The sequence below is a fragment of the Giraffa tippelskirchi genome, chromosome 10, assembly GCF_054371585.1.
Source record: "Giraffa tippelskirchi isolate mGirTip1 chromosome 10, T2T-mGirTip1v1.2.pri, whole genome shotgun sequence".
NCBI lineage: Eukaryota > Metazoa > Chordata > Mammalia > Artiodactyla > Giraffidae > Giraffa > Giraffa tippelskirchi.
Window position 1 is genome coordinate 13,133,662 of NC_137284.1, and position 27,905 is coordinate 13,161,566.

The 27,905-nt window shown below is 45.4% G+C and overlaps 1 protein-coding gene across 7 annotated transcripts in view; it reads left to right on the forward strand.

Annotated features, from left to right (window-relative positions):
* The window catches only part of PRDM10 (PR/SET domain 10), a 147,173-nt gene that overhangs the window by 104,419 nt on the left and 14,849 nt on the right, over positions 1-27,905 (forward strand). For 4 of the 7 annotated variants that reach the window (XM_081534047.1, XM_081534049.1, XM_081534048.1 and 1 more), the window contains exons 5-15: positions 1,903-2,128; positions 3,906-4,147; positions 6,256-6,459; positions 8,061-8,133; positions 10,585-10,702; positions 13,542-13,671; positions 14,180-14,422; positions 22,063-22,218; positions 24,027-24,206; positions 25,525-25,635; positions 27,083-27,283. In XM_081534047.1, coding sequence (XP_081390173.1) covers positions 1,903-2,128; positions 3,906-4,147; positions 6,256-6,459; positions 8,061-8,133; positions 10,585-10,702; positions 13,542-13,671; positions 14,180-14,422; positions 22,063-22,218; positions 24,027-24,206; positions 25,525-25,635; positions 27,083-27,283 — 1,884 coding nt within the window. Of the gene's footprint in view, positions 1-1,902; positions 2,129-3,905; positions 4,148-6,255; positions 6,460-8,060; positions 8,134-10,584; positions 10,703-13,541; positions 13,672-14,179; positions 14,423-16,017; positions 16,030-19,816; positions 20,165-22,062; positions 22,219-24,026; positions 24,207-25,524; positions 25,636-27,082; positions 27,284-27,905 lie in introns of all 7 variants that reach the window. The other 3 variants (XM_081534046.1, XM_081534044.1, XM_081534045.1) reach the window with 2 other exon arrangements.

A 27,905-nucleotide genomic window follows, 5' to 3' on the forward strand; every position in this document is an offset into this window, starting at 1 on the left:
TAAACGCTTACTAAATGCCGGACACTACTACTGGCCTCATGCACACATCGTTCCATTTAATCCTCACAACAGCTTATGAAGTATGTATTACCATGTCCTTTTTACAGATAAAGAAACACAGGTTCAGAGAAGTTTGTTCACTTGCTGAGTAGTGGAGCCAGGAGTTTAATCCAAATCTGTCTGACGCCAAAGCCTGTGGTCTCTGTCCCTGCGGTGCAGTTGGAGCGGCAAGCTGGCCTCACGTGAAAATGCATGCAAATGGGCAATGGAGACCAAGCTAGGGGGCAGCCAAGGTGTGAGATGTGAGAACCAAGGTTCTGAAAGATCTCGCCTGGCTGGAGAACGGAAGGGGCGGTACAATGAAATTTCCTAGGGATAAATTGCCATTTAAGTAAAAATCCGCTGTTTAAGTCCTGAGCAGGAGATAGGGGTTCCATATACTCTGTGAGGGGACAGCTAGGCCCAGGGGTCTTGGGGACCTGCAGAGTCCAGATGGGGCAGCACTAGAAAGTGGCCATCTCCAGTGAGCGCAGGTACAGGCTGGTGGGGATCCACTGAGGGCTGAATGGACACAGCAAGACCCTGAGGGATCTGGACGATTCATCTCATGAGAAATGAGTCCATGACCTAGGGGTTTTGGTCTTGAACTACCGGAGGAGCTGTCTTCACGTGGCGGAGGGGTGGTCTAACTTAACCGGAGGGGCGGACTTCCTTGGTCTAACGTGAGAGGAAATTCGAAGGGGCTCTCGACCCCTTGGTAACATTTCTGAGCTATTTCGGAACCATTTGGGCTGCCTGGTGGGCTGGACGGTGTTGTCAGATGGGCTTCTGTGACTGCAGATGTACCGGAGAGAGAGCAGAGATGGTTCCCAGAGAGGCGGAAGAGGACAGGGTTTAGGAGATTGCCTAAAGGGAAGAGCAAGCATTCTAGGGGAGGAAAGATACAGGCAAGGGCAGTAGCTTGAGTATGACTGATGGTGCTAACGGGGCAGGAGGAATACCCTTGTATAAGAGGGCCTGGATGGTTATAACCCCAGGTGAGGACTCTCAAGGCACCATTATTTTCTTCCAGCATATTTGGTAAAGTGGAATTAATCTAACCTATGACATAAGCCATGTCTTCTTTGCAAAAGATAATCTCAGCATATTTCAGCATGATGAACCAAGTAGGCATCTCTTTCCTCCTTAACAAACCTTGACCTCTCTGAAGTGTGTGAAAGTGCGCCCATACCCACTGAATTTTGCCGTCTGCATCTTGCACCACGTGTAAAGTTCTAAAGCCACATGGTTGCAGGCCAGTCAGGCCTTTAGCTGCACTAGGGTGTGGCCACCTGCAGAGGCAGGAGGGCACCCACCCAGAACCAAGATCAGATGTTGTGGCTGACGGTACCACACATGCTCCAGGAGGGTGTGGAAGGGTTTGTTACTTTCATATTTGAAGTCTCCGAGGAGGCAGGGCAGGCCTCTCAAGGAAGTTTGGAAAGGCTGAGAGAGCGAGGAGGTGGGACTTGAGGTGAAGGGCGGGGTCAGTATGAGGGTCCCCAGCCCTCTGGTGGGGTCTTGTGAAGTTTGAAACTCTTGCTGACATGAAAGGAGTCCAGATGTGGGGCAGAAACAGCAAAAATGAAAACAGATTCCTCATTACTGCCCATAGACAGGCCTTTCTGCACGGTCTCGGAGGGAGCTGGTGAGAAGAGTGTGTGTGTGTGTGTGTGTGTGTGTGTGTGTGTGTGTGTGTGTGTGTTAGTTGCTCAGTCATGTCCGACTCTTGGTGACCCCATGGACTGTAGCCCCCCAGGCTCCTCTGTCGGTGGGGCTTCCCAGGCAAGAATACTGGAGTACCTTCCATCAAAGCCTTGTGTTCCCATGTGGGCTGTGCTGACGTGATCAAACCTTGTCCAGGCCTCGCTGCCAGTGCACAACCAGGTGTTACCCTCAATTGAGAGTGTGGATGGCTCGGACCCTCTGGCGACTCTGCAGAACCCCATGGCCAGACTGGAGGCCAAAGAGGAGGAGGACGAGGATGAGGATGAGGATTCTGAAGACGAGGAGGAGGAAGACGGTGAGGACACTGACCTGGACGACTGGGAACCTGACCCCCCTCGGCCCTTCGACCCGCACGACTTGTGTAAGTGGAGCTGCTTCTCGGGCGCAGGGTGGGCCCCTCTGCTAGGGCTCCCAGTGCAGACTCTGCTCGCCTCTCTGAAGGCGCCCCTTCCCGTCATCCTCAGGCAGCCAGGGAGGGAGGTGCTGGCTGCTGCTAGAGCTCCGATCGCACCCACGAGCGGCTGCCGGAGGAAGCCGGGCAGCGTGCTGGTGTCACAGGGGCTGGGGCTGGGTCAGGACCAAGCCTTAGCCTCTGATTTCAGAGTTCCAGCTGCCAGGCCATGATGGTGTCCAGTCCTGCCAGATCCGGCCACTCCCTCTTTCTCATGTTTGGTGCTTCACCTCTGTTCGTACCAACCTTAAAAAATGCCTACTGTAAAAAGACTCCTGTCACACCCCAGGCACTAGTGCTCTGCACTAGTTTCCTAACTCGAGCAATGCTTTCCACGGGCTTGTGAAGTTGGCAACTTTCTAGAGGTCCTGCTCAGTTGTTGCAGGAGTCAGGATTCAAATGCAGGTGGTCCGGTTGCTGGTGCCCACAGTCAGCCGACACTACTGCCTGTCTGTCCTGCCTGCTTGGAGGGGCCTGCTTCCTTCCACCAAGCCGCTGCTGCTGCCTACCAATGTCCCACATAGATGGCAAAGTCCTTATTTCCTCTTTCGAGTTACAAGGTCATGCAGAAGGATGTGTGGTCTCTCCCGGGACCCTCTGCGCGGTGATGGTGAGGCTGTTTGCCTGGCGTCCGTGTTCATCTCCGTACCCAACAGAGAATTTCCTAGTGTTGCTTTTCTTTGAATTCTTAAGTTTTCAGGGCAACTCCTTAGTCAAATACACATGAAGTCACTTTAATCTTATAAATATGAACACAAGGTAGCTCTCCATTATTGGAGAGTTGTAGAAATTGAAAATACCTGTTTCCTAAACTAGGCCACCCCACAGCCAGAGCTGGGTGAGATGTGATTGGTTGACTAGATGTGTTGAGAGTCAGGAGTCTGCTCTCTGTGGGACGCAGCCTCTTTCCTCTGTTCTGCTGCTGTACACATCGCAGCCTGGCAGTAAGCTCCAGATGGGGGACCCTGGGAAAGAGTGGGTGGATGCGGACGCTTAGTGCGAACCCATCGCTCCCAGAATGAGTTGAACATACATATCAGGGCTGGCCTCGTTGTGTCAACGGGTGACTGAAGGATGGGATGCCAGATTCATTCACTTCAGCATTATCTTCATGCAATATGCATGGGAATCTCAAATTCAACAGCACTGTTTCTACAACTCCCTTTGAGGAAACTGACAATATTGTCAGGTTTTTTAAAAAAACAGGTTTACTGACCTATAATTTACATACTATAAAATTTACCTCATTTGTTTCATCAGATTTTGCAACATATAAGCAACTAATAAGCACTTCTTTCCTCTTTCCAGACATGTTTTATTTGATTTGTAAACTTTTTTTAACTTTTTTAAAAATTGGAGTGTAGTTGCTCGACAATGCTGTGTTTGTTTTTGCTGTACTCAGCCATGTTGACTTGTAAATTTAGTGCCACTCTTCAAATGGACATCCAATAGAGAAATAAGTCACAGCCTGCTTATTATTTTTGGCAGGCCACAAGCTAATTCTGCCTGATTTTAGAAGAAAAGACCAGGATTCTCCCAGTCTCTGGAGAGTCATGTATTACAGTGGAATGGGTCATGCAGTTGTAGGAGCTGATTGAATTTGGTTTTAAAAACTTAGATGTGGGGGTTTTCCAGGTTAGGACTCCTTCCCCGAGCCCGTCACCTAGAGGCTTTCTTTCTTGTGCAGGGTGCGAGGAATGTAACAATGCACACTCTTCCGTGTGTCCGAAGCACGGCCCCCTGCACCCGATCCCCAACCGGCCGGTGCTGACGCGGGCGCGGGCCAGCCTCCCGCTGGTGCTCTACATTGACAGGTTCCTGGGCGGCGTGTTTTCCAAGAGGCGCATCCCCAAGCGCACCCAGTTTGGCCCCGTGGAGGGGCCGCTGGTCAAGGAATCGGAGCTGAAGGACTGTTACATCCACCTCAAGGTAATGTACACTTTGTCCCAGTCCCCTCCTGTCCTGATGACTTGTAAGGGGCACGCATTTTCCCACCGAGCCTCTCAATTCAGTCTCATAGCAGTTGTTCACTGTGTTTTTCTTTCTCTGCTTGACTGATTTAAATGTAGATGTTTTCTCTCTTACCAATAACACGGATGGTACAGTTTCAGACCGCAGTATGCTCAATCGCTTAGTCCTGTCTGACTCTTTGCAGCCCCGTGGATTGTAGCCCGCCAGACTCCTCTGTCCATGAGATTTCCCAAACAAGAATACTGGAGGGGGTTGCCATTTCCTTCTCCAGTGGATCTTCCCGACCCAGGGATCGAACCCAAGTCTCCTGCATTGGCAGGCAGAGTCTTACTGCTGAGCCACCAGGAAAGCCCTCAGACCCTGAAGCCTTTTGTGAATAATTCTGAGCTCTGTTGTTCTCAGGGGCTGGACTAGTCTTCGAGGGCTTCCAGGACCAAACACCACAGACCAGGGGGCTTAAACAATACACATTTGTTTTGTCACACTGCAGGAGGCTGGACGTCCAAGGCCAAGGTGCAGGCAGGGTTGGCTCCCTCTGAGGGCGCGGCCCTTGGCTTGCAGGTGGCTCCCTTGGCACTAGGCGGTCCCTGTGTGCTCAGAGCCTCTGGTGCTCCTCTGTGTGTCCTGATCTCCCCGTCCTGTGAGGACACCGGTCAGTTGAGACTGGGACCTGCTCTGATGACTTCATCACCTCTTCCAAAGCTTTGCCTCCAAATGCAGTCACGGTCTGAGCTACTAGGGGTTGGAACTTCAATGTATGAATTATGGGGGAAACCAGTTCAGCCTATAATAGAGGCTTGACAACTTTTTTTTGAATATTAACTTTGACTGGAATACAAAGAGAATTACGTTGACTCATGTCATCTGTTGGGCTTCCCTAGTGGCTCAGTGGCAAAGAATCCTCCTGCCAATGAAGGAGACATAGGTTCCATCTCTGGGTTGGGAAGATCCTCTGGAGAAGGAAATGACAACCCACTCCAGTTTTCTTGCTTAGGACATCCCATGGACAGAAGTGGGCTACAGTTCATGGGGTGGCAAAGAGTCATATACAACTTAGTGACTAAACAACAATATCATCTGTGAAGTGCTCATAATGTTTTTAGGAAAGCCTCTTTTTCAATCTTTGAAACAGGTCTATCCTGTTGAATCTTCTGTTGAAGAATATTTCACAGAATGTTCAAGTATGTGTATACTGATGTCTGTTCTCACTTTTGATGCTTTTGCTTCAATCGAAAGCCTCTGCTGTCTGCTTTTTGAGAGCCACTCTGGAGAACTGGGAAAGAGCAGTGGGCGGAGAAAATATATGGGGTGTGTTTTTGAGAAAGCAGCTGTCATGGGGAGATTTTCTTGGTGAGAGCGCAAGACGTCCAAGAAAGATTATCACTTTGTAGAGAGAACGATTTGTCACCAGGCTCCACATTAGAGATGAATGCAATTGAAACCCCAAAGGAAGCCATTTACAGTGAACTAGAGAGTATTTTGCTTGCACTTTCTGGCTTATCAGTAGCATTTTTTGATGTGTTAGTTAATGATGAAATGCCAACCAAAGCTGTACAGTCAGTGTGCTAACTTTTAGATTTTGCTAGGTAGTCCTATGCAGAGAAGGCACTGGCGACCCAGTCTAGTACTCTTGCCTGGAAAATCCCATGGACGGAGGAGCCTGCAGTACATGGGGTTGCTAAGAGTTGGACACAACTTCACTTTCACTTTTCACTTTCATGCATTGGAGAAGGAAATGGCAACCCACTCCAACGTTCTTGCCGGGAGAATCCCAGGGACGGGGGAGCCTGGTGGGCTGCTGTCTATGGGGTCGCACAGAGTTGGACACGACTGACACGACTTAGCAGCAGCAGCAGCAGCAGGTAGTCCTATGATTGGGTCATTAGAAAGCGTCTTTTTCCCTTTTCATTTGGTAAGACACAATTCCAGTATCTTTCCAGATACAAAGGGGAGAACCAGCATATCTGGTTAATTTAAAGAACAGTATTTTGCATATTATTACACAACCATCTATGATGTTAGAGGTTTTGTGTGTATGTGTCTTTTCACTTTCACTCTGGTTGCAGGTTTCCCTTGATAAAGGGGACAGAAAGGACAGGGATTTGCATGAAGACCTGTGGTTTGAGTTGTCGGACGAGACCCTCTGTAACTGGATGATGTTCGTACGTCCGGCCCAGAACCACCTGGAGCAGAACCTGGTGGCGTATCAGTATGGCCACCATGTGTACTATACAACAATCAAGAACGTGGAGCCCAAGCAGGAGCTCAAGGTACAGCACTGGGGCAGTGGCCACTCTGCTGGAAATTGTGATCGCTTCATGCTTTTCACACTTTTTGTCTTTCCCCTCAAAGTGGCATTCTTTAAAAAAAGAAAGGTCCTTTTCTTGTAGTTCACTTATTTATGAGTACTTGCTGTGTACTGTCCGCTTCTAAATTGTATTTATTTGGCTACACTGGGTCTCCTTTGCTGTAAGAGGGCTTTCTCTAGTTGCAGAACACGGCCTCTAATGTTTGCAGGCTTTGTTAGTTATGGTATTTGGGCCTAGTTGCCCTGAGACATATGAAATCTTCCCAGACCAGAGGTCAAACCCATGTCTGCTGCCTTGGTAGGCGGATTCTTAACCACTGGACCACCAGGGAAGTCCCTGTACACATGTAATAATCCCACAAATAAAATGGAGTAAGAAGTGTATGACTTTGGGGTCTACCAAAGGCCTTCATGAAGGTATTAGGCCCAGGGGTGAGGAAGTAGTTATTTTGGGTGTACAGGTCTATTGATTAAAGATGGAGTTATTTCACTTCATTTTGAGCTTCCTTGGTGTCTTAGTGGTAAAGAATCTGCCTGCCAGTGCAGGAGACCTGGATTTGATCCCCGAGTTGGGAAGATCACCTGGAGAAGGACATGGCAACCCACTCTAGTACTCTTGCCTAGGAAATTCCATGGACAGAGGAGCCTGATGGGCTACAGTCCACGGGTGGCAAAGAGTTGGACACGACTGAGCGTGCGTGTGCATGCACGCACATGCACACACACACACACACACACACGCACAGTGCCTTTAGTTTTCAAGTCTGAGCAAATGGGTGGAAGGTGGGGTGTTTGTTGAGACGAGAAAATTAGGTGAGGAGGGAAGTGTCTAGAAGTCAGTTCTGGACTGGCTCCATCAAGCAGGTTATAGAATGTAGGTAGAGGGAAGAAGAGGGAGGGTCTGGGATACACGTGGTAACTTAAGAGTCATTAGCACAGAGTTGGCTGCAAACAGATGTGGTTGCCTTGGGGAGAAATGAGAAGGCCTTGGACGTGTACTAAGCTTCCAGAAGCAGCACTGTTTAGGAGTGGTGGAGGGGAGGGTGAGCCAGACAGGAAGCAGAAGCAACCTCCCTGGGGTGGGATGGAGGCAGAGACTCAGGAGGGCAGGGTGGCTCTGGTGACCCCAGCGGTGTGAGGGTGGAGCCACTGTGACCACAGCTGCGTGGAAACCTGTGTTTAAACAGATAAAAAATCAAAAGAGGCTCTGTTTCATTAGATCAAGGCACTACTAATGTTATCTCTCATGAAGTTGTTCTAATAACAAAAACAGTTTTTTAAAAAGGGTAAAGAAAACACTTAAAATGGATAACCAACAAGGACCTACTGTACAGCACATGGGAAGAAAAGAATCACACACAGCGTGTGTCTTGCCGTATGAACTTCCTGACTGACCGTCTGTGCCAGTGGGGTCACCTCACAGTACGGCTTCTTTTGTTAGTTTGTTGGTTTGCTGTGGGAAACCTGGGTTGTCTCCTGTGAGCAGGAGGAGGAGCTGAAGCCTGTGAAGTGCGCCCTGTGATGTCCTTTGTCCCTGATGACGTACGTGCTTGGTTCTTGCAGGTGTGGTATGCTGCTTCCTATGCTGAATTTGTGAACCGGAAAATCCATGACATTTCCGAGGAAGAACGGAAAGGTACCTGTATTTTTTTTTTTTTTTTAAATTTCATGTATTGATTGTAAATTGTATATATTACTTACATCTTTGGTGGTGGTTTAGTCACTAAGTCATGTCCGACTCTTGCAACCCCACGGACTGTAGCCCGCCAGGCTCCTCTGTCCATGGGATTTCCCAGGCAAGAATATTGGAGTGGGTTGCCATTTCCTTCTCTAGGGGATCTTCCTGACCCTGCAACTGAACCCGTATCTCCTGCATTGCAGGTGGATTCTTTACCACTGAGCCACCAGGGAAGCCCTGAGTTACATCTTATGCAGTCCCTAATTTTTGTATCTGTCTATATTAAGATACTCTAGAACTAAACATCCCTGTCTAATTCTAGGGTCAAATGACAATGACATATTTACATTTCTTTCATGGGCGCTAGAAAATAGTATTTAATATAATGAAAACTCCAAATATTAAATTAGAAGCCAGATCAGAGGATGATCCTTATCTTGATGTAATCGTCTCTGAACATAGCAAGGCAGGCATTGTCTTTGTTGTGAAAGTAAATGTCACTGAAGTACAATTTATGTCCAGAAAAGTACAAAGTCATAAATAACAGCATGATGAATTTTCACAGCCTGAGGACACCTGGGCACCCAGGTCAAGACACAGAGTGGGCCACAGCCCCAGGAGTCCCCTGCACCTTCTAATTCCTCTTGACTCCCAAGTGTAACTATCTCCTGACTTCAATAACACAGATACTGTCTGCTTGTTACTGAACTTTGTATACATGGAATTATGTGACACATACACTTCTGGTGTGTGAGAATCTTTTGTTTGTGAGATTTTCCCATACTGTTGTGTATTATTGTAATTTGTTCATTTTCTTTGCCATTTTGTTCTCTATTGTGTGAACTTGTTGTTCAGTCTCTAAGTCATGCCTGACTCTTGGTGACCCCATGGACTGCAGCATGCCAGGCTTCCCTGTACTTCACTGTCTCCTGGAGTTTGTTCAAACTCATTTCCATTGAGTCGGTGATGCCATCCAACCATCTCATCCTCTGTCCCCTTCTCCTCCTACCTTCAATCTTTCCCGGCATCAGGGTCTCTTCCAATGAGTCAACTCTTTGCATCAGGTGGCCAGAGTATTGAATGTACCACAATTCATTTATCTATTTTCAACACAGAAGTTTGGGTTGAACTCTACAATTCTGACATGACTAGTTGGAGTTAGGTCACATCACAGGTCAAGGGCAGAGTCCTCCATGAGATTTTCTCTACTTCAGGCACCATCCTCAAGTGAAGGGGGTCCCATGCCCCCTGCACTTCTGAGCAACTAGACTATTAGCATTTATGGAGTTTCCACTACCCTCTTAGGTCTAATAATTCCATAGAACAATGCACAGAGGTCAGAAAAGTGCTGAGCTTAGAATTGCCATTTTATTATAAAGCACACACGTCAGGACCAGCCAAATGAAGAGACACTTAAGGCAGAGTTTGGGAGGGTCCCAAACGAGAAGCGCCTGTGTCACAGCCCTGGAGGCCCAATGTGTCATCACCAGCGTGGGAGGCTCACCTGAGCTTCATGTGTCCAGAGTTCTTGTCGAGGCATCATCACAGCAGTGTGATCGATTGGATCCTCGGCCCATGATTGGACCTCCCCTCCAGCCCCTGCTCCCCTCCCTGGCTATACCCCCTCACTCAAAGCCACAGCCCTGTTTTCAGGCGGTTGGTTTTCCAGGCACAGCCGTCTCCATCTGGGCCATCTCATTGGCATGAACTCAGGTATGGTCGCAGATCACCAGGAGTAACAAAGACGTGCCTATTACTTGGGAAATTCCAAAAGTTGTGAGGCTATTTCCTAGGGGACAAAAGTCAGCCACAGTCTTTCTTGTTCAACAACGTTATTTCCAGTGTCCAGTGTCTGGCCAATGTGAAGGTACCACTGTGAACTTTCTTACATGTCCTTTACTGAACATATGTGCATATTTCTGTTGGGTGCACATTTAGGAGTGGAATTGCTGAGTCAAAGGGTATGGATATAATCAGCTTTAACCGGTGCTTGTGAACCTTTTGCTAAAGTGATGATATTGAGCATTCATCTTCCAGTTATTTGTGTGATACACTATACCCTCTGATTATGAAGCTTGGGTCTGAATTACTGGGTTATCTGCATACACATTCCCATTGTAGCAGACCTTGTCTTCCCAGTGGGGTAAGATTGTGTGTGTGTTGCGGGTGGGAGAGAGTAGCACACGGTAGTTGTTCTTTTGATGTCTTACGTGAATATTTCAGAAAACCAGATCCCCAAAACTACTTTCTGTCAAACTTGAGCCTTTGCTTTTATAACATAACAGCAGACATTGGGTATCTATGAGCACTGGGCTCTGGTGAGGTGAAAACAGTGGGGGTGCCAGGCATTTGAGTTTCATTGGTGCCGACTAGTCACCAGCCTCCATGGTCTCTCTCCTATGGCTGCAGTTCTTCGAGAGCAAGAGAAGAACTGGCCCTGCTATGAATGCAACCGCCGATTTATAAGCTCTGAACAGCTGCAGCAGCATCTCAATTCTCACGATGAGAAACTGGATGTGTTCAGCAGGTATAATGAAGGGGAAGGTTTCACAGACTTAGTGTTTAAAGTTCCAGAGTCATTTCTGTATCATCATCTATGAATGTATGAGGGTGTGTGTGTGTGTGTGTGTGTGTGTGTGTGTGTCTGTATGCACATGGGTGGGTGTATACACAGATAACCAGTTAGACTGCTGAAGGATATTTCTTACGCATCATTTGCTTTCCTCCCCCTGGTCCTCATCACAACTTGTGTCTTTTCCAGAATAATGCATACCTAGCAATAGGAGATCTTTCCACCTTAGTAAACATCTCCCTTAACAAGCATAATCAATACCCAGCAATAGGATATTTTTCCACCTTAGTAAACATCTCCCCTAACTAGAGATTCTGAAACAGGAATTCTTGAGATAGCATACACCTTTGAAATAACCTGCACCTCTGATTTTCAAACTCTTCAAAGGTAAGTTTCCCTCATCAAACTAAGTCCTGTGTTTAATTCCTATATAAAAAAAAAGAAAAAGGGGTAAATGAAGGAGAATTCCACAGGGTGGGGCGGGCAGCTGCTGGATCACGTAGGCCTGATGGTGGTGATAGGAGATTTGAATTTCATTCTATGTGTGATAAGAAGTCTTCAGAGACTGCTGAGCAAGGGATATCATGATGTCAATTATATTTCTAAACATCACTATGCGTGCGTGCTCAGTCCCTTCAGTGTGTCTGACTCTTTGTGACCCCATGGACTGTAGCCCACCAGTTTCCTCTGTCCATGGGATTTTCCAGGCAAGAATACTGGAGTGGGTTGTCATTCCCTCCTCCAGGGGATCTTCCTGACCCAGGGGTCAAACCTGTGTCTCCTGCATTGGCAGGTGGATTCTTTACTACTAGCACCACCTGGGAAGCCCAAACATCACTGTAGATAAAAGTAAAAACAGCACTTAGGTTATATTGCAGTAAGCGGGAAGACAGGAAGTCTGGTTAGAAACTATTTCAACAGTTTGGATGAAAAATGAGAGTGGTTTGGATTGGGGTAGTTTCAGTGACAGACATAGGCTTGTCCCAGCGTTTATAGAATTTGAGAAGAGAGAAGGTGGTGTGAAATGACCTTCAGGAACGTGGGAGAGTAAATACTCCAGGGAAGTGCGGTGTGATTGCTTGCAGCAGTGAGAGCTCACTGGGGGCTCTCGTAAGTTAAGGCCATGTCCTCACCCAGTGTCTCTCACTGCGAGAGTGCCTGTGCAGGGAGGGCATGGGGTGGGTTTCACCGAGTGCCTGCAATGCAGCGGGAGTGATGAACCCGCAGGGTGGGGGAAAAGCACGTGCACGGGAGTGAGTCCAGTGATGGGCTTTGGAGGTGATGAATGGAAGAAGGGAGGGAAAACAGGAAGGGGACACAAGACTGCTGACAGGCTACAGGGCTGGAGATGGTGGTGAGGGGGCAGGATCCGGGAGTTCAGGTGCCCGAGGGGTGAACTGGAAAGTTAAGCCATGGTGTTGGAGTGGACGAGGCATGGTGTCGGGGTCCTGGGGTCCTGCAGCTACTGAGGGCAAGGTGTGACCTCGGGAGCAAATGGCTGAGGTGCATGGAGGGCACAGCGAGCGTTCTGTCCTGCACTTCCTCCGGGGCATCCCAAACACTCCAACGTGGCTCTGTTATAACACCTTTTATACCCTCTGGTGAGTTTTGGTTTATACGCCTGCTGCCTCTGCTGGACTTCTGAGGGTAAGAACTGTTGGATCTAACTTCTCATCTTTTAGTGCTGAGCACCAGGCAGGGCACACCGCAGATAAAATGTTCGTTAGCCAACTGCTAAAAGAAATTTAGACAATTAGGCAAATCTGAACTTTGACTAGATTTAATAAACATTGAGCAACTATCAGTTGCGATAACGGTATTGTGGAGATATGTATTTTATATGCACATGTATATATCTTTCTGTTTTAGAGATATGTATTTAAATATTTATGAATATGAATGAAATGAAATGATGTCTGGGATTTATTTCAGAATAGTCTAATGGGTATGTGTGTGGGACAAGTGGTGAGGATTCAGATAGAATGAAACTGGCCATGAGCTGGTAAGTATTGAAATGAGGTAGTGAGTACTCTGGGCTTGTATTTGCCAAGGTTCAGAATTTCCCATAAAAAAGGATCTTTTAAAAGTCCTTGGGAAAAAAAAAAAATCTATATTTTTAATTAAATTGTTAAGTACATGAGTAGAAGAATAAAGCACAGTCTGATTGATTTTAAACAAATCTTGCACACATGTCTTCTAGAGGAGGTTTTAGTGACATACTTTTCTGAACCCCTTTGATTAAGTAATTTTTGTATGTTAGAAACCTTTCAAAGGGGATAAAATTCATTTGGCATTTACTGGATGTATTATTGAACCACTGAATTCAAAATTTGTTCTGGCCTTCCAGAAGATTATAGTAAAGCAAGAACATATCTTTGACTCTAGCCAGATTCCATGGAAAGAGTATGTGAGGAGCAAGGGGAAAACTCAAATCTTGTCTCTAGACACATACCATGCTCAGTGTGTTCTGTCCTGTCTGCGTTGCTCACGTCACTGCGGAAATGTGTTCGAGCTTTCAGAATGTCCAGTGGCAAAATGGTGTCAGCACTTTGAATTTTAAAGCTCCCTTTGTCCTGAATAATTTAAGACATCTCTTTGAGCTATATAGACAGGGAAAGATGAGAAATTGAGATAGCGTGTATTGGCAAAATGATTGTCTACATTAGAAAAAAGAATCAGGAAAAGAAAGTGAGTGGAAATCAAGATTTGGGGTTACTGCAGATCATTTAGGGAAATATCCTCTGTGGAGTATTATGTAACCGTGACTATCTGTCACCCGATCTCTTGTCCCCAGAGCAAGAGGCAGAGGAAGGGGCCGAGGCAAGAGGCGGTTTGGCCCCGGTCGACGGCCAGGACGTCCTCCCAAATTTATCCGCTTGGGTATAACCAGCGAAAATGGGGAAAAGTGTGACGATGGGACACAGGTAAGAGGGGAGGGGAAAGCAGGAACTCTTCTTGGACGCCTGCTCAGAGAACTTAAAAGAACTGTCACTGGACTGAAATACAAATGCTTTTCAGAGGCTGACAGTCCTGCCTGTCAGCACTGCGCTGCCTGTTAATTAAAGTCTGATCAGACGAAGACTCAAAAGAATGTATTTTTAAACGTTACTTACAACAGAAGCCCAACTTTGCAGCCCTAAAGATCTGAAATTGTCCAGAGACATTATGGGGGGCCTCTGTTTAATTAGTTCAGACAATTGAAATTATGATATTCCAGAAGAGTCCTGCCTTCTTTATTCCTCATGAAGTGATCTGGAATATGCCATGTTTTTTACATCCTGTGAATGGTTACCTAATTCATTTTCTCAGGAGGAAAATAATCTTTTCTGAGCATTATGAGGCTAATCATTTGAAACATAAAGCAGCAGTTCTAAGTCCCTGCATGGACGTCTGTCTACGGAGGGAAATAACTCCTGGTTCTTGTGATTTCAGGACCTGTTGCATTTTTCCACCAAGGAGCAGTTCGATGAGGCTGAAGTCGCGACTCCTAACGGGCTGGACCAACCAGAGCAGCCCACCCTCCCGCTCCCTCAGCTGCCCCCGGAAGCCCCGTCTTCTCTGGAGCAGGAGCCGGACACACACGAGCTGCACCTGCAGCCCCAGCACGAGGAGAGCATGCTGCCCGCCCAGAGCACCCTGACGGCCGACGACATGCGCCGTGCCAAAAGCATCCGGGTAGGCGGGGTGCCCAGCTCCCCTTTCCCCCACCCCCTCCGCCCACCGCATGGGTGCCGACTCTCCTGCAGGCGGCCAGCTCTGTAGGCACCATGCTGTTCACCATCCGCTGCTCAAGTCCTTGTTTGTTTTGGAAGAAAGTGTGAACTGTTTCTCAGGGCCTCCGTGTCCCATGGCAGGCTGGCATGGCTGGTCCTAGATTCCATCAACTGAGCAGTGACACGGAAGCCTGGCCCTTGGCAGCATCCAGACTAGCGTGGTTAGAGTAGGATAGTGCCCTGGATCCTAAAACTCACAGATTGGAAATGGAGAAATAAGTACACTGAGCTGTAATAGTTATTTACATTGAAGCCAGGCTAATCTGTGCCTGATCATAGCTCTCAAGTCAATTTGGGGTTTTGGGTTTGGTTGTCGACAGTTTCCAATGGGAGACTGGCAAATGCCACGTCTCGTCAACGCACAGGGACCTGAGTCCAAGCAGATCTGGCAGGTGCGGCCCAGACACGGGGACAGCGCGAAGCTAAGCTCCAGGTGTGGGGGTAGGGCAGTGTCTTCTCTCCTGTGTAACCTGCATTTTGACTTTAGACCATGTGGCTGCAGGGCCTCCATCAGTGGCTGCCTGGCCAGGTGTATTTTGTCTGTATTTAACAGATAGTGTTGAGTGTGCATTCGGACCTGCGGGAGACGCATGTGGAAAGCCGTGTGGTTTTGCGGGCTCGGTGCCTATGCAGACAATTGACATCCAAAAAACAATGACTTAAATCCATGTTTGTGGCAGCAAGCTGTTTAGTCCTTTATTTGTGGATGAAAGAGACTTTTTGCGTATCTTCCCAGGCTTTGCAGTTTCTAGATGAACGCTCATTTCAGCTTATGTTTCTTTCAGTCTTATTTGCCTATAGGCTAGAAGGCACAGACAACACTTGAACAATAGTCTTGTCTGAGCCTTTATGTAAAAATACATTTAAACATTTGTTCTGTATGGCATCGCGGACGGGATTCTGAACAGTCAGGCTGAATAGCCTTTACGAGGATCCTGAAATAGAAACCTATGAACCTTATAGCTCCATGAATATTATTTCAAAAGCAAACATAAGCATACAGAAATACAGACCAGAACAGCAAAGGGCTATGAATACCTTCTATCCATCATGCTACACGATTCCCAGTCTGCTTTCCTCTCTCTCTTATGCAACTGCTGTCTTTTCGCTTTGGCCATTCTGATTTCTTACTAGGTCCAGAGGCTTGTTTCCTAGACTTAATTTTTTGAAGGCAAAGATTAAAGCCCACACGTGTTGTGAGGCGTGGGTGTGCAAGCATAGTGTGGCCATGGTTTTATGTGTGTTCTGGAATTAATTGGGTCACTGGTTTTGGAACAAGTTTCCTTATATCAAAGCAAAAACCACATGCATGTGACTTTTGGCAGTCAGTCTTAGGTGAGCTAGTTTTGTTTTTTTACCTTCTCACACATTCTAAGAAGCAGGGCTATGTATTTTTTCATCTCTTCTATCCAGATTGGTAATGACCCACTGAAGGGAAGCCTTCCAACCCCATTGGTAATGTAACTATTTTTCTCTCCTCTAATGCTGCCTGCTCAGTTGGAGCTGCAGGTACGTCTGTTTCCTGTGTTTCACTCACATAACAGAATGCTATTTAAGTGTCTACCTGACCTACTGTTCTTTGCAACCCGTACTTACTAATCCTGGTGGAAACTACAGTTTGGTTGCTACAGTCAACGCAAATTAGTTAACAAATAATGCTAATTTATTTTGAAAGAATCTGTGAGTAAACTGTGGGCTGCAGTGTGCTCGTACATGAAATGAAGGGTAGGACTAAGTGATCTCCAAGGTCTCTTCCAGCTCTGACACAGCTGAGTGGTCTGAAATGCCTTCTGAAATGATACCGAGTTCTGACTGGATGTCCAGCACCGTCGAAGTACATAGGAGAATTTTCACTGGAGTCCTGTCTGCTGGGATCTTCCAGTCTAATTAGGGACGCAATGCTAATGTAAGCTGGGTGACAGTTCAGTGTCGCATCTAAAGGTGCGTGCATACACGCATGCTCAGTCATTCAGTCCTGTCCGACTCTTTGCAACCCCATGGACTGCAGCCTGCCAGGCTCCTCTGTCCATGGGATTTCCCAAGCAAGAATACTGAAGTTGGTTGCCATGCCCTCCTCCAAGGGATCTTCCCGACCCAGGGAAAGGTAGAACCCATAGTTACTAGAGAAAGTTGGAAGAGTGAAAGGTTTAAAGAAAGCTGGATTCAGGGAGTAATTCGTAGATGAAGTGAGAGTTAAACTAGTCCTTGAAAGACAGACAGGAAGAAGGGAGATCGTTTCAGCGGAGGGCAGTCGTAACTTCAAAGACCGAGACCCAGGAATGTGCTTGGTGTGGTTTATGGGCACTGCGCATGCTGGTCTGACCTGAGCATGGGAGCCAGCTGGAGGAGAGTGGAGAGTGAGATACTGGGCAGGACTCGCCCAAAAGAGGTTTTGAAAACTGGGCAGAAAATAGACCAGAGGAAAGTTGTTGTTCTTTTTTTTTTTAAAGTTGTTGTGCTTTTGATTTCCTTTTAGTGTCAGGGTCAAAATAATATGAAAATTGGTCAGTAATTTAGGTTCCTTTTGCTATTCATATCAGACTTTAGAAACATTTTATGGGTTTTGTCTGCATAGAATCTGTTATCTCAGGACTCACTTCAATGTGAGTAGAATCCCTCGTCACAGGTTTTAGCATCTCTACCATTTTGGCAACTTATGTTCCATCCAGCACAGAGTTGTTGACCAACGGCAACCCTGAGATTCATCTTTGCGGCCTCTGCCCTTTCTCATTATAGCTTCTAGAAAATATGTACCAATCACAGCTCTGCAGTGCAGGAGATATGGTAGAGATGGCCTCCAAGTGGGGAGAGGAAACGGGCCGTTTCAGCACTTCCACTGCCTTGTAATGAAGGGGCCCCAGCAGGATTATTTGATCACAAATGCAGTCTGGTTCCTGTATGTAGACAGCATCCAGGGCTCCATGGAAATCACAAAGACGGTCAAGACAAGGTTTGTCCATAGAGCTAGGAAAGTGGAGCCGCTGCTGGGTTCAGATCCAGTGTCTGAGGACACTCACACTAAACAGAGACAACAGGAGACTTATGAGCATAATGAACCAGAATAAAACCGTGATCCAAATTTGGCCCCCAAGGGGAAGTGGAACCCTTGAGGGACCAAGATCAGTTGCTGTGCACCGTCTGCCCTTGGAAACATGGCTGAACCTCGGTAAAGGAAATGTTGATTAGATTTCCTGAGCACCCTGTACCTTGAACATCTGAACCTCACGATAGCATTTGTTCATTTGGAATATTTAAAGTCCAGAAAGTAGCCAGAATAGTGAGAGCTTTTATGTAAAATAAGTATCTTTACAGATAGAGTAGCAAGATTAGGTGACTGCTAAGCTGTATAATGAAGTGAAAGAGAGCTCTCTGGCTGATTTCAAAAAGGTTTTTTGTTTACAACCTCTTCAGATGTTGCAGAAAAGATCTGGAAATCATTCTGTTTGATTTTTCACATGAGATACATCTCATTAATTCACAAATTTTTATTGGCACTTTCTACAAACTCAGCTTTTTAAAGAGATCTAGATTCAAAGGAGAATAAAATATGATGCAACCCCAGTCAGCTTGGGAAGATGACAGAATTGCTAAATATTTACTCAAGATAAATGAGTAGGTGAAATATCTCTCCCAGCCTTGTTAGAGAAGCCCTGAGAAAGATGTTCCTTGTTATATAGGAGCTATGTTCAAAATTCTTAACAGTAATAATAAATAAACAAATTGACAATAATTATTTTTCCCCTAAGAGACTATTTCACAATAAATTCAGTTTAGGAGTTGCTACTTATAAGTAATTTGAAATTTAAGAGTTTCAACATTGTTCATTGTACTATTTTCCATTGCACAAATAATGCATTAAGATCTCCATTAATCCTTTAATTATTATTCTCTTATAGTTACCTAAGCGTGAAAGCGAAAAGTGTTAGTCACTCAGTTGTATCTGCCTCTTTGAGACTCCATGGACTATAGCCTGCCAGGCTCTTCTGTTCATGGGATTTCCCAGGCAAGAATACTGGAGTGGGTAGCCATTCTTTTCTCCAGGGAATCTTCCCAACCCAGGGATCAAACCCATGTCTCCTGCATTGCAGGCGAATTCTGCAATATGAGCCATAAGCATACCCATTCACAGATATATTTTTTAAGAAATTATTTTCCTCCCTCATAGTTGTCTAGAGCTTTTCTCCTGGTGTTTTGAGGAACTTATGAATGGGTCTTCATTATAGTAGAACTGAAATATTGAATCTGTATTCTCTGTGTGAAAGATGAGTCTGTTGATTTGCTGTCAGTAGAGAGCAGAGTTGTTTTCCCAGTGGTGGTGATGAATTTGTACTAAGTATCCATATTCTCTCACTTGGATTCCTTATAACAATTGCATGAATTCACAAGAGGGCTAATCAGCATTAGACGTGCAATCTATAACTCAGAAAAAAGAAAAAGAGCAGAATTGACTGGTCTAGACAGGGAACAAAGCAATAAGCTTAACCCAGTTAGCGAGGAATTCTAACCAGTGGCACTAACTAGCTACACTGAGGAGCATTTCTTATGTAGGACATAATTAAGGCACATATTCCATTTAGGATGTGTGTTTATATATCTTATCTCAGCAGCAAACACGTCCATGTAAATCTGTAGCTTTGTTCTCTTTCAGTTCTTTTTCATAAATTGATATGTAATTCACGAACTATAAAATTCACTCTTTTGTAGTGTTTTTAGAATACTCCCAGAGTGGTACAACCATCACCACTAGTCCTGGAAGATTTTCATCATCCTCAAAAGAAACCCCATGTCCACTGCCTCCTTCCTCCAGCCCCTGCTACGCTTCAGTTCTTTTTATTATCTTTAGATTTGCTAAACGTCTTAAACAAGCTCCAAATTCTTTGGCTCAAGGATTCAACAAGTAACATTTGGCTGACTTGCTCCCACCTCATCGTGCATGTGTCACTCACCCTAAGTCATTTCTTCCAAATCTTCAATTTTTATTCTACTTGACTCTGGGATTTGTTCTATTGTACAACTCTTATTTTTTGAGCGTGACTTAGATCCTTTCAGAAGAAAGCACACACACATAGCCAAAAAACAAAACACAAAGTCTGTCTTTTCAAGATGAACTTCTTTGAAGATGGCTTCATTTTTAAGGTCTCTACCAGAAAAAAAATCTTCTTTCAACAGTGTATCCTAGTTTGATTTCTATGGAAACTCTGTGATTGCTGAGATCGTCCTCTCTTCCTATAAATGTGTGAGCTGCTTGCACATTTGGCCTACTCACTAAGTAATCCCATTTGTGTGTGTCTTTCAGAATGCAGCTCTGCAGCATCTGTTTATTCGGAAGTCTTTCCGGCCTTTTAAATGCTTGCAATGCAGGAAGGCCTTCCGCGAGAAGGACAAACTGGACCAACACTTGCGCTTCCATGGGCGGGAGGGGAACTGCCCATTGACCTGTGACCTCTGTAACAAGGGCTTCATCAGCAGTGCGTCCTTGGAGAGCCACATGAAGCTCCACTCGGACCAGAAGACTTACTCTTGCATTTTTTGCCCAGAATCCTTTGACCGCCTTGATTTGTTGAAAGATCACGTGGCCATTCATATCAATGATGGCTACTTCAGCTGCCCAACTTGTAAGAAACGGTTCCCAGATTTTATCCAGGTGAGTACCAACTGCCGAGATGCCCGAGTACTGCTGTTTTTAGGAAAGAAAAACAGCGGTTTTTGGAAAATTGAGATGGCCCATTATCTGTATCTTTCATCTCCCTTCTTGACGCAACTTCATAGTTGGAGAATGATGTCTCTTCAAACTGCTTTTGATAAGCAGAAGATGTTGTGACCCTTAATTGTCTGAATAAGACATTGGCATTTAAACATTTAAGTTATATTACAGGAAATAAACACTCAAATCTGGTTATAATTTTTAAAAAAGTCTTTCTTCATGCCTGCCAATACTTACTACTTATAGAATACATAGCACTTGTAGAAGACAGACTCCCATTTCCTGCCTGGAAACATTTTCCCCCCATCACTGTGGCTTCCTGTCTTAGGCTACTAAGGTGGTGCATTTTGGAAGGAAATGAAAGAGTAAGTTGGTATATAACATACTGATGTTTTGGGGGGGACCGTATTGTACAGCATGTGAGATCTTAGCTCCCAATCTTGGATCAAACTGTGCCCCCTGCTTTTGAAGTGTGGACTCCTAACCATTGGACCACAAGGGAAGTCCCAGTATACTTTGGTTTTAAACACTGATCTCCTCCCCTGTGTTATATTCTGGAGCAAAATGGGGTGAGGATAAATTCCAGAATATTCATGATTTCATTTGGGCTTAAGTGATAATAGTGTTATATGCTAGTGAATGAATAAGTAAGTCTAAATATCTAATGAGTTTCCCTGGTGGCTCAGATGGTAAAGAATCCACCTGCAATGCGGAGACCTATGTTCAATAATAGAAACATCCCCTCTCTCTGTTTTTTAAACTACCAAAAGAGAACTGAGGTTTAATCATAGTTCTGCTAGTATTGGAGAGTCTTGGTAATTTTCTCACTTTACACAAACAGTTTGGCAAGTTTCTTCTTAAATTTTTTTTTAATTTTAATTTTTTAGCCATGAAAAGTTGCATTAGGGTAGAATTTAATGGCAAAAGAGACTCCGAAAATAATAAAGGACAAGTGTTATAGGAATGGTTTGATAGTTCACTACCTAGGTCCCATTTGTAACTCTTCTTCACTGGATATTTATGACTGAGAGACTTCAGAGGCTGTATTCTTTTATTTAAGTCATTTGAAAGTACAGGGAAAAAAAAAAAAAGAAAGTACAGGGAATAAGTCTCAAGTAAGGGGAAAGGATGCTGGTGTATTGTTCTCATAAATGGGAAATGTATTTTGTGTCATTGAATTCATGTCTTTAATGGTAAAGAATCCGCCCGCCAATGCAAGAGATGCAAGAGACTTGGGTTCGATCCCTGGGTTGGGAAGATCCCCCGGAGAAGGAAATGGCAACCCATTCCAGTACTCCTGCCTGGAAAATCAATGGAAAGAGGAACCTGGCGGGCTCCAGAGTCGGACGTGACCGAGTGACTGAGCACACGTGCACGCATGTCTTTAATTCTGCAGACCCTGATTTTATAGAAGGGTGCAAAAGGACCTATTACTGCAAGGGGCTAAATTACATCCATGTTGGAGGCAGGAAAAAGTGAGAAAGAATTATTTTCTGTCTTCTTATATATAATTTTTGCCAAGATTCATTTAAATCCAAAGGAAATCTTACTTTTAATCATTTTTTAGAAAAAGAGGGAGAGAGAAGAACATGGCCCATGTGATCAGGGCTTGGACTAAGCAAGTATTTTCTTCCTCCTCTCAAGTCCTGGGAGGTCGGGGCCAGTAAGGTTTTCCGGCCACAGTGAAAAGGATGCTGTTACTGAGGCCAATTATCAGTCACACCCAGTTGGCTCCCAGGCCGGGCTGATGAGGATCCAAGGCAATGCGTTTGGCTCCCTCTAGTGTTGGCGAGCTGCCTGCTGTCATTTTCCCTGACTTTCTGTGTCTTCTCTGCCAGGTGAAGAAGCACGTGCGCAGCTTCCACTCAGAAAAGATCTACCAGTGTACGGAGTGCGACAAAGCCTTCTGTCGTCCTGACAAGCTGCGTCTGCATATGCTCCGGCACTCGGACCGCAAGGACTTCCTGTGCTCCACCTGTGGGAAGCAGTTTAAGGTGGGAACCAGCGGGCACTCTGGGTGGTCTCGGGCCACTGAAATTGTGACGCTGAGGACGAGCCTGCTCATTTTGAGAGTGTATCACCTGTGCTCACGGAACGAACTTGAGGTGTACTTTGTGTCTCATGTTTGATTTGAAAGTGACAGTGGCTCAGTCGTGTCCGACTCTTTGTGACCCCATGGACTGTAGCTCAGCAGGCTCCTCTGTCCATGGGATTTTCCAGGCAAGAATACCAGAGTGGGTTGCCATTTCCTCTCCAGAGGATCTTCCTGACCCAGGGATCTAACCCAGCTCTCCTGCATTGCAGGCAGATTCTTTACCAACTGAGCCACCAGGGAAGCCCTAAAATTAAAGAGGTAACTCACTGTAATTTCCCCAAATAATTAATTCATATCTCCAAATAGAGTAATAATGCATCTCCTACAAGAATCCAAATGTATAATGAATAGAACTAAACTGCTATCAAGGAATTCCTAAGAGGACAATATATTTACCCATCAAATCAAGAGATTTTTTTTTCTTGAGCATTTATGAAGTGTAAGAGTCTGATAATTGAGCCCTAGGTCATCAAGACGTCATCCAGTGGAAGTGGGAAGTCTATGGGATGCTGAGAGGGTTAGGCTCCTTTGGGGAATGTTAATGACTTCTGGGATTAAGATAAAAGATAAGTATCAAGAACATGCCTGGAATTTAGAAGAAAGCAAAGGAAAACCCCACAAGAGACTCAGAGATAAGAGTTAAACAAGTAATTGTGAAAATGGTAACACAAGCTTCCTTGGGAAGCCAGATGTTTCTGCAAAGACGTCACTGAGACACTCTGCGAAATATGTAGGTCATCCGTCATAGAACCTGGAAAATAATCAGAAATGGATTCAGGAGAGGAGAACTGACTTGAAAAGAAGGCCTGTGTAGAATGTGGAGGTTGGTGGGACTGCCTGGCCATGCACCTCTGAAGTTAGCACGGTGGGCATTCAAGAAATGTTTGTTACATAAATGTGCTGAAAAATGAAGGGGGTTACAGAAACATCCTCAAGCCAAAATATGGAAAGAACTGGTCTGGTGGAAAGGTTCAAAGTCTTTATAAGACCAATAACAGTGTAATTACATGTCTGAGAGCAGAGCCTCACTGGGTAAGGGAGCTGGCATTTTTGGAGTTTGTTTTTATTCAGGATGGGCTCTGCCTAATTTTCTGTCTGTGGACTCAGATCAACACAAATCTCTCGATCAGATCATCAGACTAAGATCTGTGACCTTGACCTAGATCGTGTACCCCATCCATAACGGGTAGTATAACTGCTTACACACTTCTAAATCCATATGGTGAAAAACACTTAAATTCACTCGTGGTTTAGAGGAATGCCATGATGTGTGTGAAAACATGTGGGAATTATTTTTTAAAAAAACAAAACATGTGGGAATTGAGTACGTACATGGCTTTGTAAATCCAGTATCATCTACCATTCAGCATTAATTTATCTTGTAGTTCTTAATACCAAATCTATTCCATGTGCCCTTTGATTGCTGCTACATAAATGCCAAGTCTTTCTTCTCAGAAGTCAGTTTGTAGCTTTCAAACTGAATGGTTATTTTAAAGCCCAGCTCATTGCAATGCACCTACTCCCTAATGAACGGAATGAGTCCCAGCCTGTGTTACCGCATCCTTGTACCTTCTAGCAACTTGGATGCAGCCTGGTGGGTCCTGTTACTGCTAACTTGTACTGATTTTTGTTTTTTTAATCTCTTCAATTAAAATTTTTCTATCCCCAACCCCACCCGCTGCCTTCGCAAAAATTCTCTGCAAACAGCGGAAAGACAAACTCCGGGAGCACATGCAGAGGATGCACAATCCTGAGAGGGAGGCCAAGAAAGCCGACCGCAGCAGCCGCTCCAAGACGTTCAAGCCCCGCATCACGTCCACGGACTACGACAGCTTCACGTTCAAGTGCCGCCTCTGCATGATGGGCTTCCGGAGGCGGGGCATGCTGGTCAGTGTCCACTGCCCTACTCCTAAACAGAGTTCTGCACTCAGCCTGTCACCGGGTTTCCTCGCTGGCTGGGCACGATGGGGAGACAAACAGTTCCCAGCATGGGGCTCCTCTCCTTCCCAGGCTTCCTCGCCCCCTCTTGCCATGGTTCATTTCTGGTGTCTCTTGGAAGAGGTCTTTGTGGTCGCTTTTCCTCTCTAGCTTTGCTCAGTCTTTGCTGTGTGTTTGCTTTCCCTCTTCTCTTCTGTGTTCCCGAACCAGCCTTTCTGGTGGGGTCCTCGTCCCGTCCCTGTTCTCTTCTGTGTCCCTAAACTGGCTTTTCTGGTGGGGGCCTCTCCTCCAGCCGCCCACTCTGATTGTCCCAGATATGACACAACAGTAGGCAGGACTCTCCATCTAGGCAGGGCATGGGGACCAGCTTAGCAGAGACACCAGAAGAGCTGGTTCTCAATTCATTTTGCCCCGATGACAGTGTTTGCAACATGTATTTCTGCCAGGATCTGCCAGTAAAATCGGAGACCGTTACTTAATTTTTTTTAACTTTTAAATTTTATATTTGGGTATAGTTGATTAACAATGTTGTGATAGTTTCAGGTGGACAGCAAAGGCATTCATCTATATACATATACATGTATCCATTCTCCCCCAAACTCCCCTCCCATCCAGGCTGCCACATAACATTGAGCAGAGTTCCCTGTGCTCTACAACAGGTCCTTGTTGGTTATTCATTTTAAATGTAGTGGTGTGTACATGTCCGTCTCAAACTCTCTGACTACCCCTTCCCCCCATTCTTCCCCTCTGGCAGCTGTAAATTCGTTCTCTAAGTCAGTGAGTCTGTTTCTGTTTTGTAAATAAGTTCATTTGAATCATTTCTTTTTAGAGTCTACATATGAGAGATATCATACGATATTTCTGATATTTCTCTTTTGGAGACCATTACTTATAATGCAGAACCTTCGTTTGCATTCTATTCAACATCCTCAGTAAGGTTAGGGCCCTAAGTAATGAGAGACAGGCTTCCATCAGTAGAATTCACTAAAGAAATTCCTGCTAGTACAATTTTCCTTTTGTTTTAGTCAAAGGCTATTAATGGAATCCACAGCAACCCAATTCACCTTCAAATTTGCTGAATTACTGTTAACTCCTGTTAATGCTTTGGTCTCAGAGGGACCTGGCCATGCTGGTTCTGGCTGAATGCCTTACGTTCGTTTTAGGACATTGCTTCAGAGAACTTCAACTTCCAGCAGTCAATATTGGAGGTGTTTGTTCAGTGCTTGTAATGGGATCTCTTTTTCTCATTTGCTTTTTTTCCTTTTAGGTAAATCACTTATCAAAGAGGCACCCAGACATGAAGATAGAAGAAGTGCCAGAGTTAACTCTACCCATCATAAAGCCCAACCGTGACTACTTCTGTCAGTATTGTGATAAGGTAAAAGGAAACCGTCCACAGGAGGACATCTTTGTGGGAGCTCCTCTCAGGGCTGGCTTGTCTGTGTGTATAAATTCATACTGGGCTTCCCACATGGCTCAACAGTAGAGTCCTCCTGCCATTGATCATGAGTTCGATCCCTGGGTTGGGAAGATCCTTGGAGAAGGAAATGGCAACCCACTCCAGTATTCTTGCCTGGAGAATCCCATGGGCAGAGGAGCCTGGAGGGCTACAGTTTATGGGGTCGCACAGAGTTGGACACAACTGAGCAACTGACCACACACACACATAAATACATACTAGGATCTCACAGTTTCTCTTAACAGATGGTTCCCTGTCTCAGCAGTTTTCTATTTAGACAAGAAAGGGCTAGAAGTGCAGCCTCATTTTAAGCCAAAATTTTTTTTCTTAAAAATTAGTTGACTTTGGTTTTCTTGTTGTTTCTTATTTCTGTGATTTTTTTTTTTTTGCTATAGAAGAGGCTTATTGCTAAGAGCTTGGTTTATGAATTGGTTTTAAATTCATAAGCTCTAAAATGAGAGTGCTTATCATCCTTCCAGTAGATTTTGGGTTTCTAGGAGATTGAGTAGGATGTGAAGAAGTTTTGTGGTGTAATACTCTACTTGTACTCATCCATTCTTGATTTTTAGTAGTTAGGAAGAAAGATAGGAATAGAATATACGTTTATTGTTTCATTGTAATATTGTTTCCTTATCCAATGTCAGCTGTATAAGGGGTAAGCTATATATAAGTAGTGTCAACTTAAAAGTAGAAACATTTTTAAAACACAGATTCACCACTGTGGGTTCTAGTTGCTATTAGATTTGCTGTTTCGGAAGATTCTTTGGCGTATGAGTCAACTACGTACATCACGTGAGAGCTTTCTCAGAAAGACTAAAGGGTGAGCTGGCCTTAGAAGCAGTTATTTCTATGACTGTATATCCACCTCTTAAAGGTATGGATATTTTTACTATTTCTATCTTAGACGCATAACTTCAAGGAAGATGCCTCACATATCTGTTATGTTCTTGCCCTGCGTGCTGTGCTCAGTCACTCAGTCATGTCCAGCTCTTTATATCCCCATGGACTGTAGCCCACCCAGCTCCTCTGTCCATGGCATTCTCCAGGCAAGAATACTGGAGTAGGTTGCCATTTCCTCCTCCAGGGGATCTTCCTGACCCCGGGATTGAACCCACATCTCCCGTGTCTCCTGCATTGACCGGTGGATTCTTTTACCACTGAGCCACCTGGGAAGCCCCATATTATGTTCTTATGTTATTCTAATGTATGTTGTATCCTCATTATCCTTCAATATATCTGTTAATATATTTTATTTTGGGCTATGTGAATGCTCTTTCTCATTTCCTTGTAGTGAAATTGTTAGTTTACTTTAAGCAAGACAGCAGAACTATATACTGCTTTCACGGCAAAACGTTTGAATTTTCAGGTTTACAAAAGCGCCAGCAAGCGAAAAGCCCATATTCTGAAGAACCATCCCGGGGCCGAGCTTCCGCCAAGCATTCGGAAACTTCGCCCCGCGGGCCCCGGAGAGCCAGACCCTATGCTGAGCACCCACACCCAGCTCACAGGCACCATAGCCACCCCGCCCGTCTGCTGCCCTCACTGCTCCAAACAGTACAGCAGCAAGGTACGTGGAAGGCTTGGACTGCCTGGAAACCAAGGTCCCGGTTTAGGGAAAGGTGACTTAAGACAGCTTCTCGTCCGGGTGATGCGATGGCTTCTTCTGCGTTGGTGGGGGGGCTAGAGGAGCTGTTTGCTGTGCTCAGGGAGCACAGTACAGAACGGGAAGAGAATACGGATGGACGCCACCTGAGAGCCCGAGCACTCAAATGGTTTCCTTTTCCCTTAGTCCGAGGAGGGTCTCGGATTTTGAATATTCTGTGCTCGTGGTTTGTGAGCTCAGGCTTGCAGCAGCACTCCTTAAGAACTTAAATTATGGTTCCTGAAAAGCAAGTCACTTTTGCTGGGGGGCTTATCACCAATTGCTGCAGGTATGGGTGAGATGAGGGCATGCTCTGAGGTATCCTGACCTTGCCTGTTAGCATGGTGGGGGGTGTGGGGGGGGGTGTGGGAGGGTGGGGAAGGGGGAGTCACACGCCTCTTCTTTTCCCTTTCTTTTTTCCCTTTCCCTTTCCCTTTTTTCCTTTTCACCATTGTACCACTTCAGGAAAGGCAGGTAGAGTCAGTGTTTCTCTGACTTTTTTTTTTAAAGAAAAGCATAACATGAAAGACTTTAGGAACCATTGGAG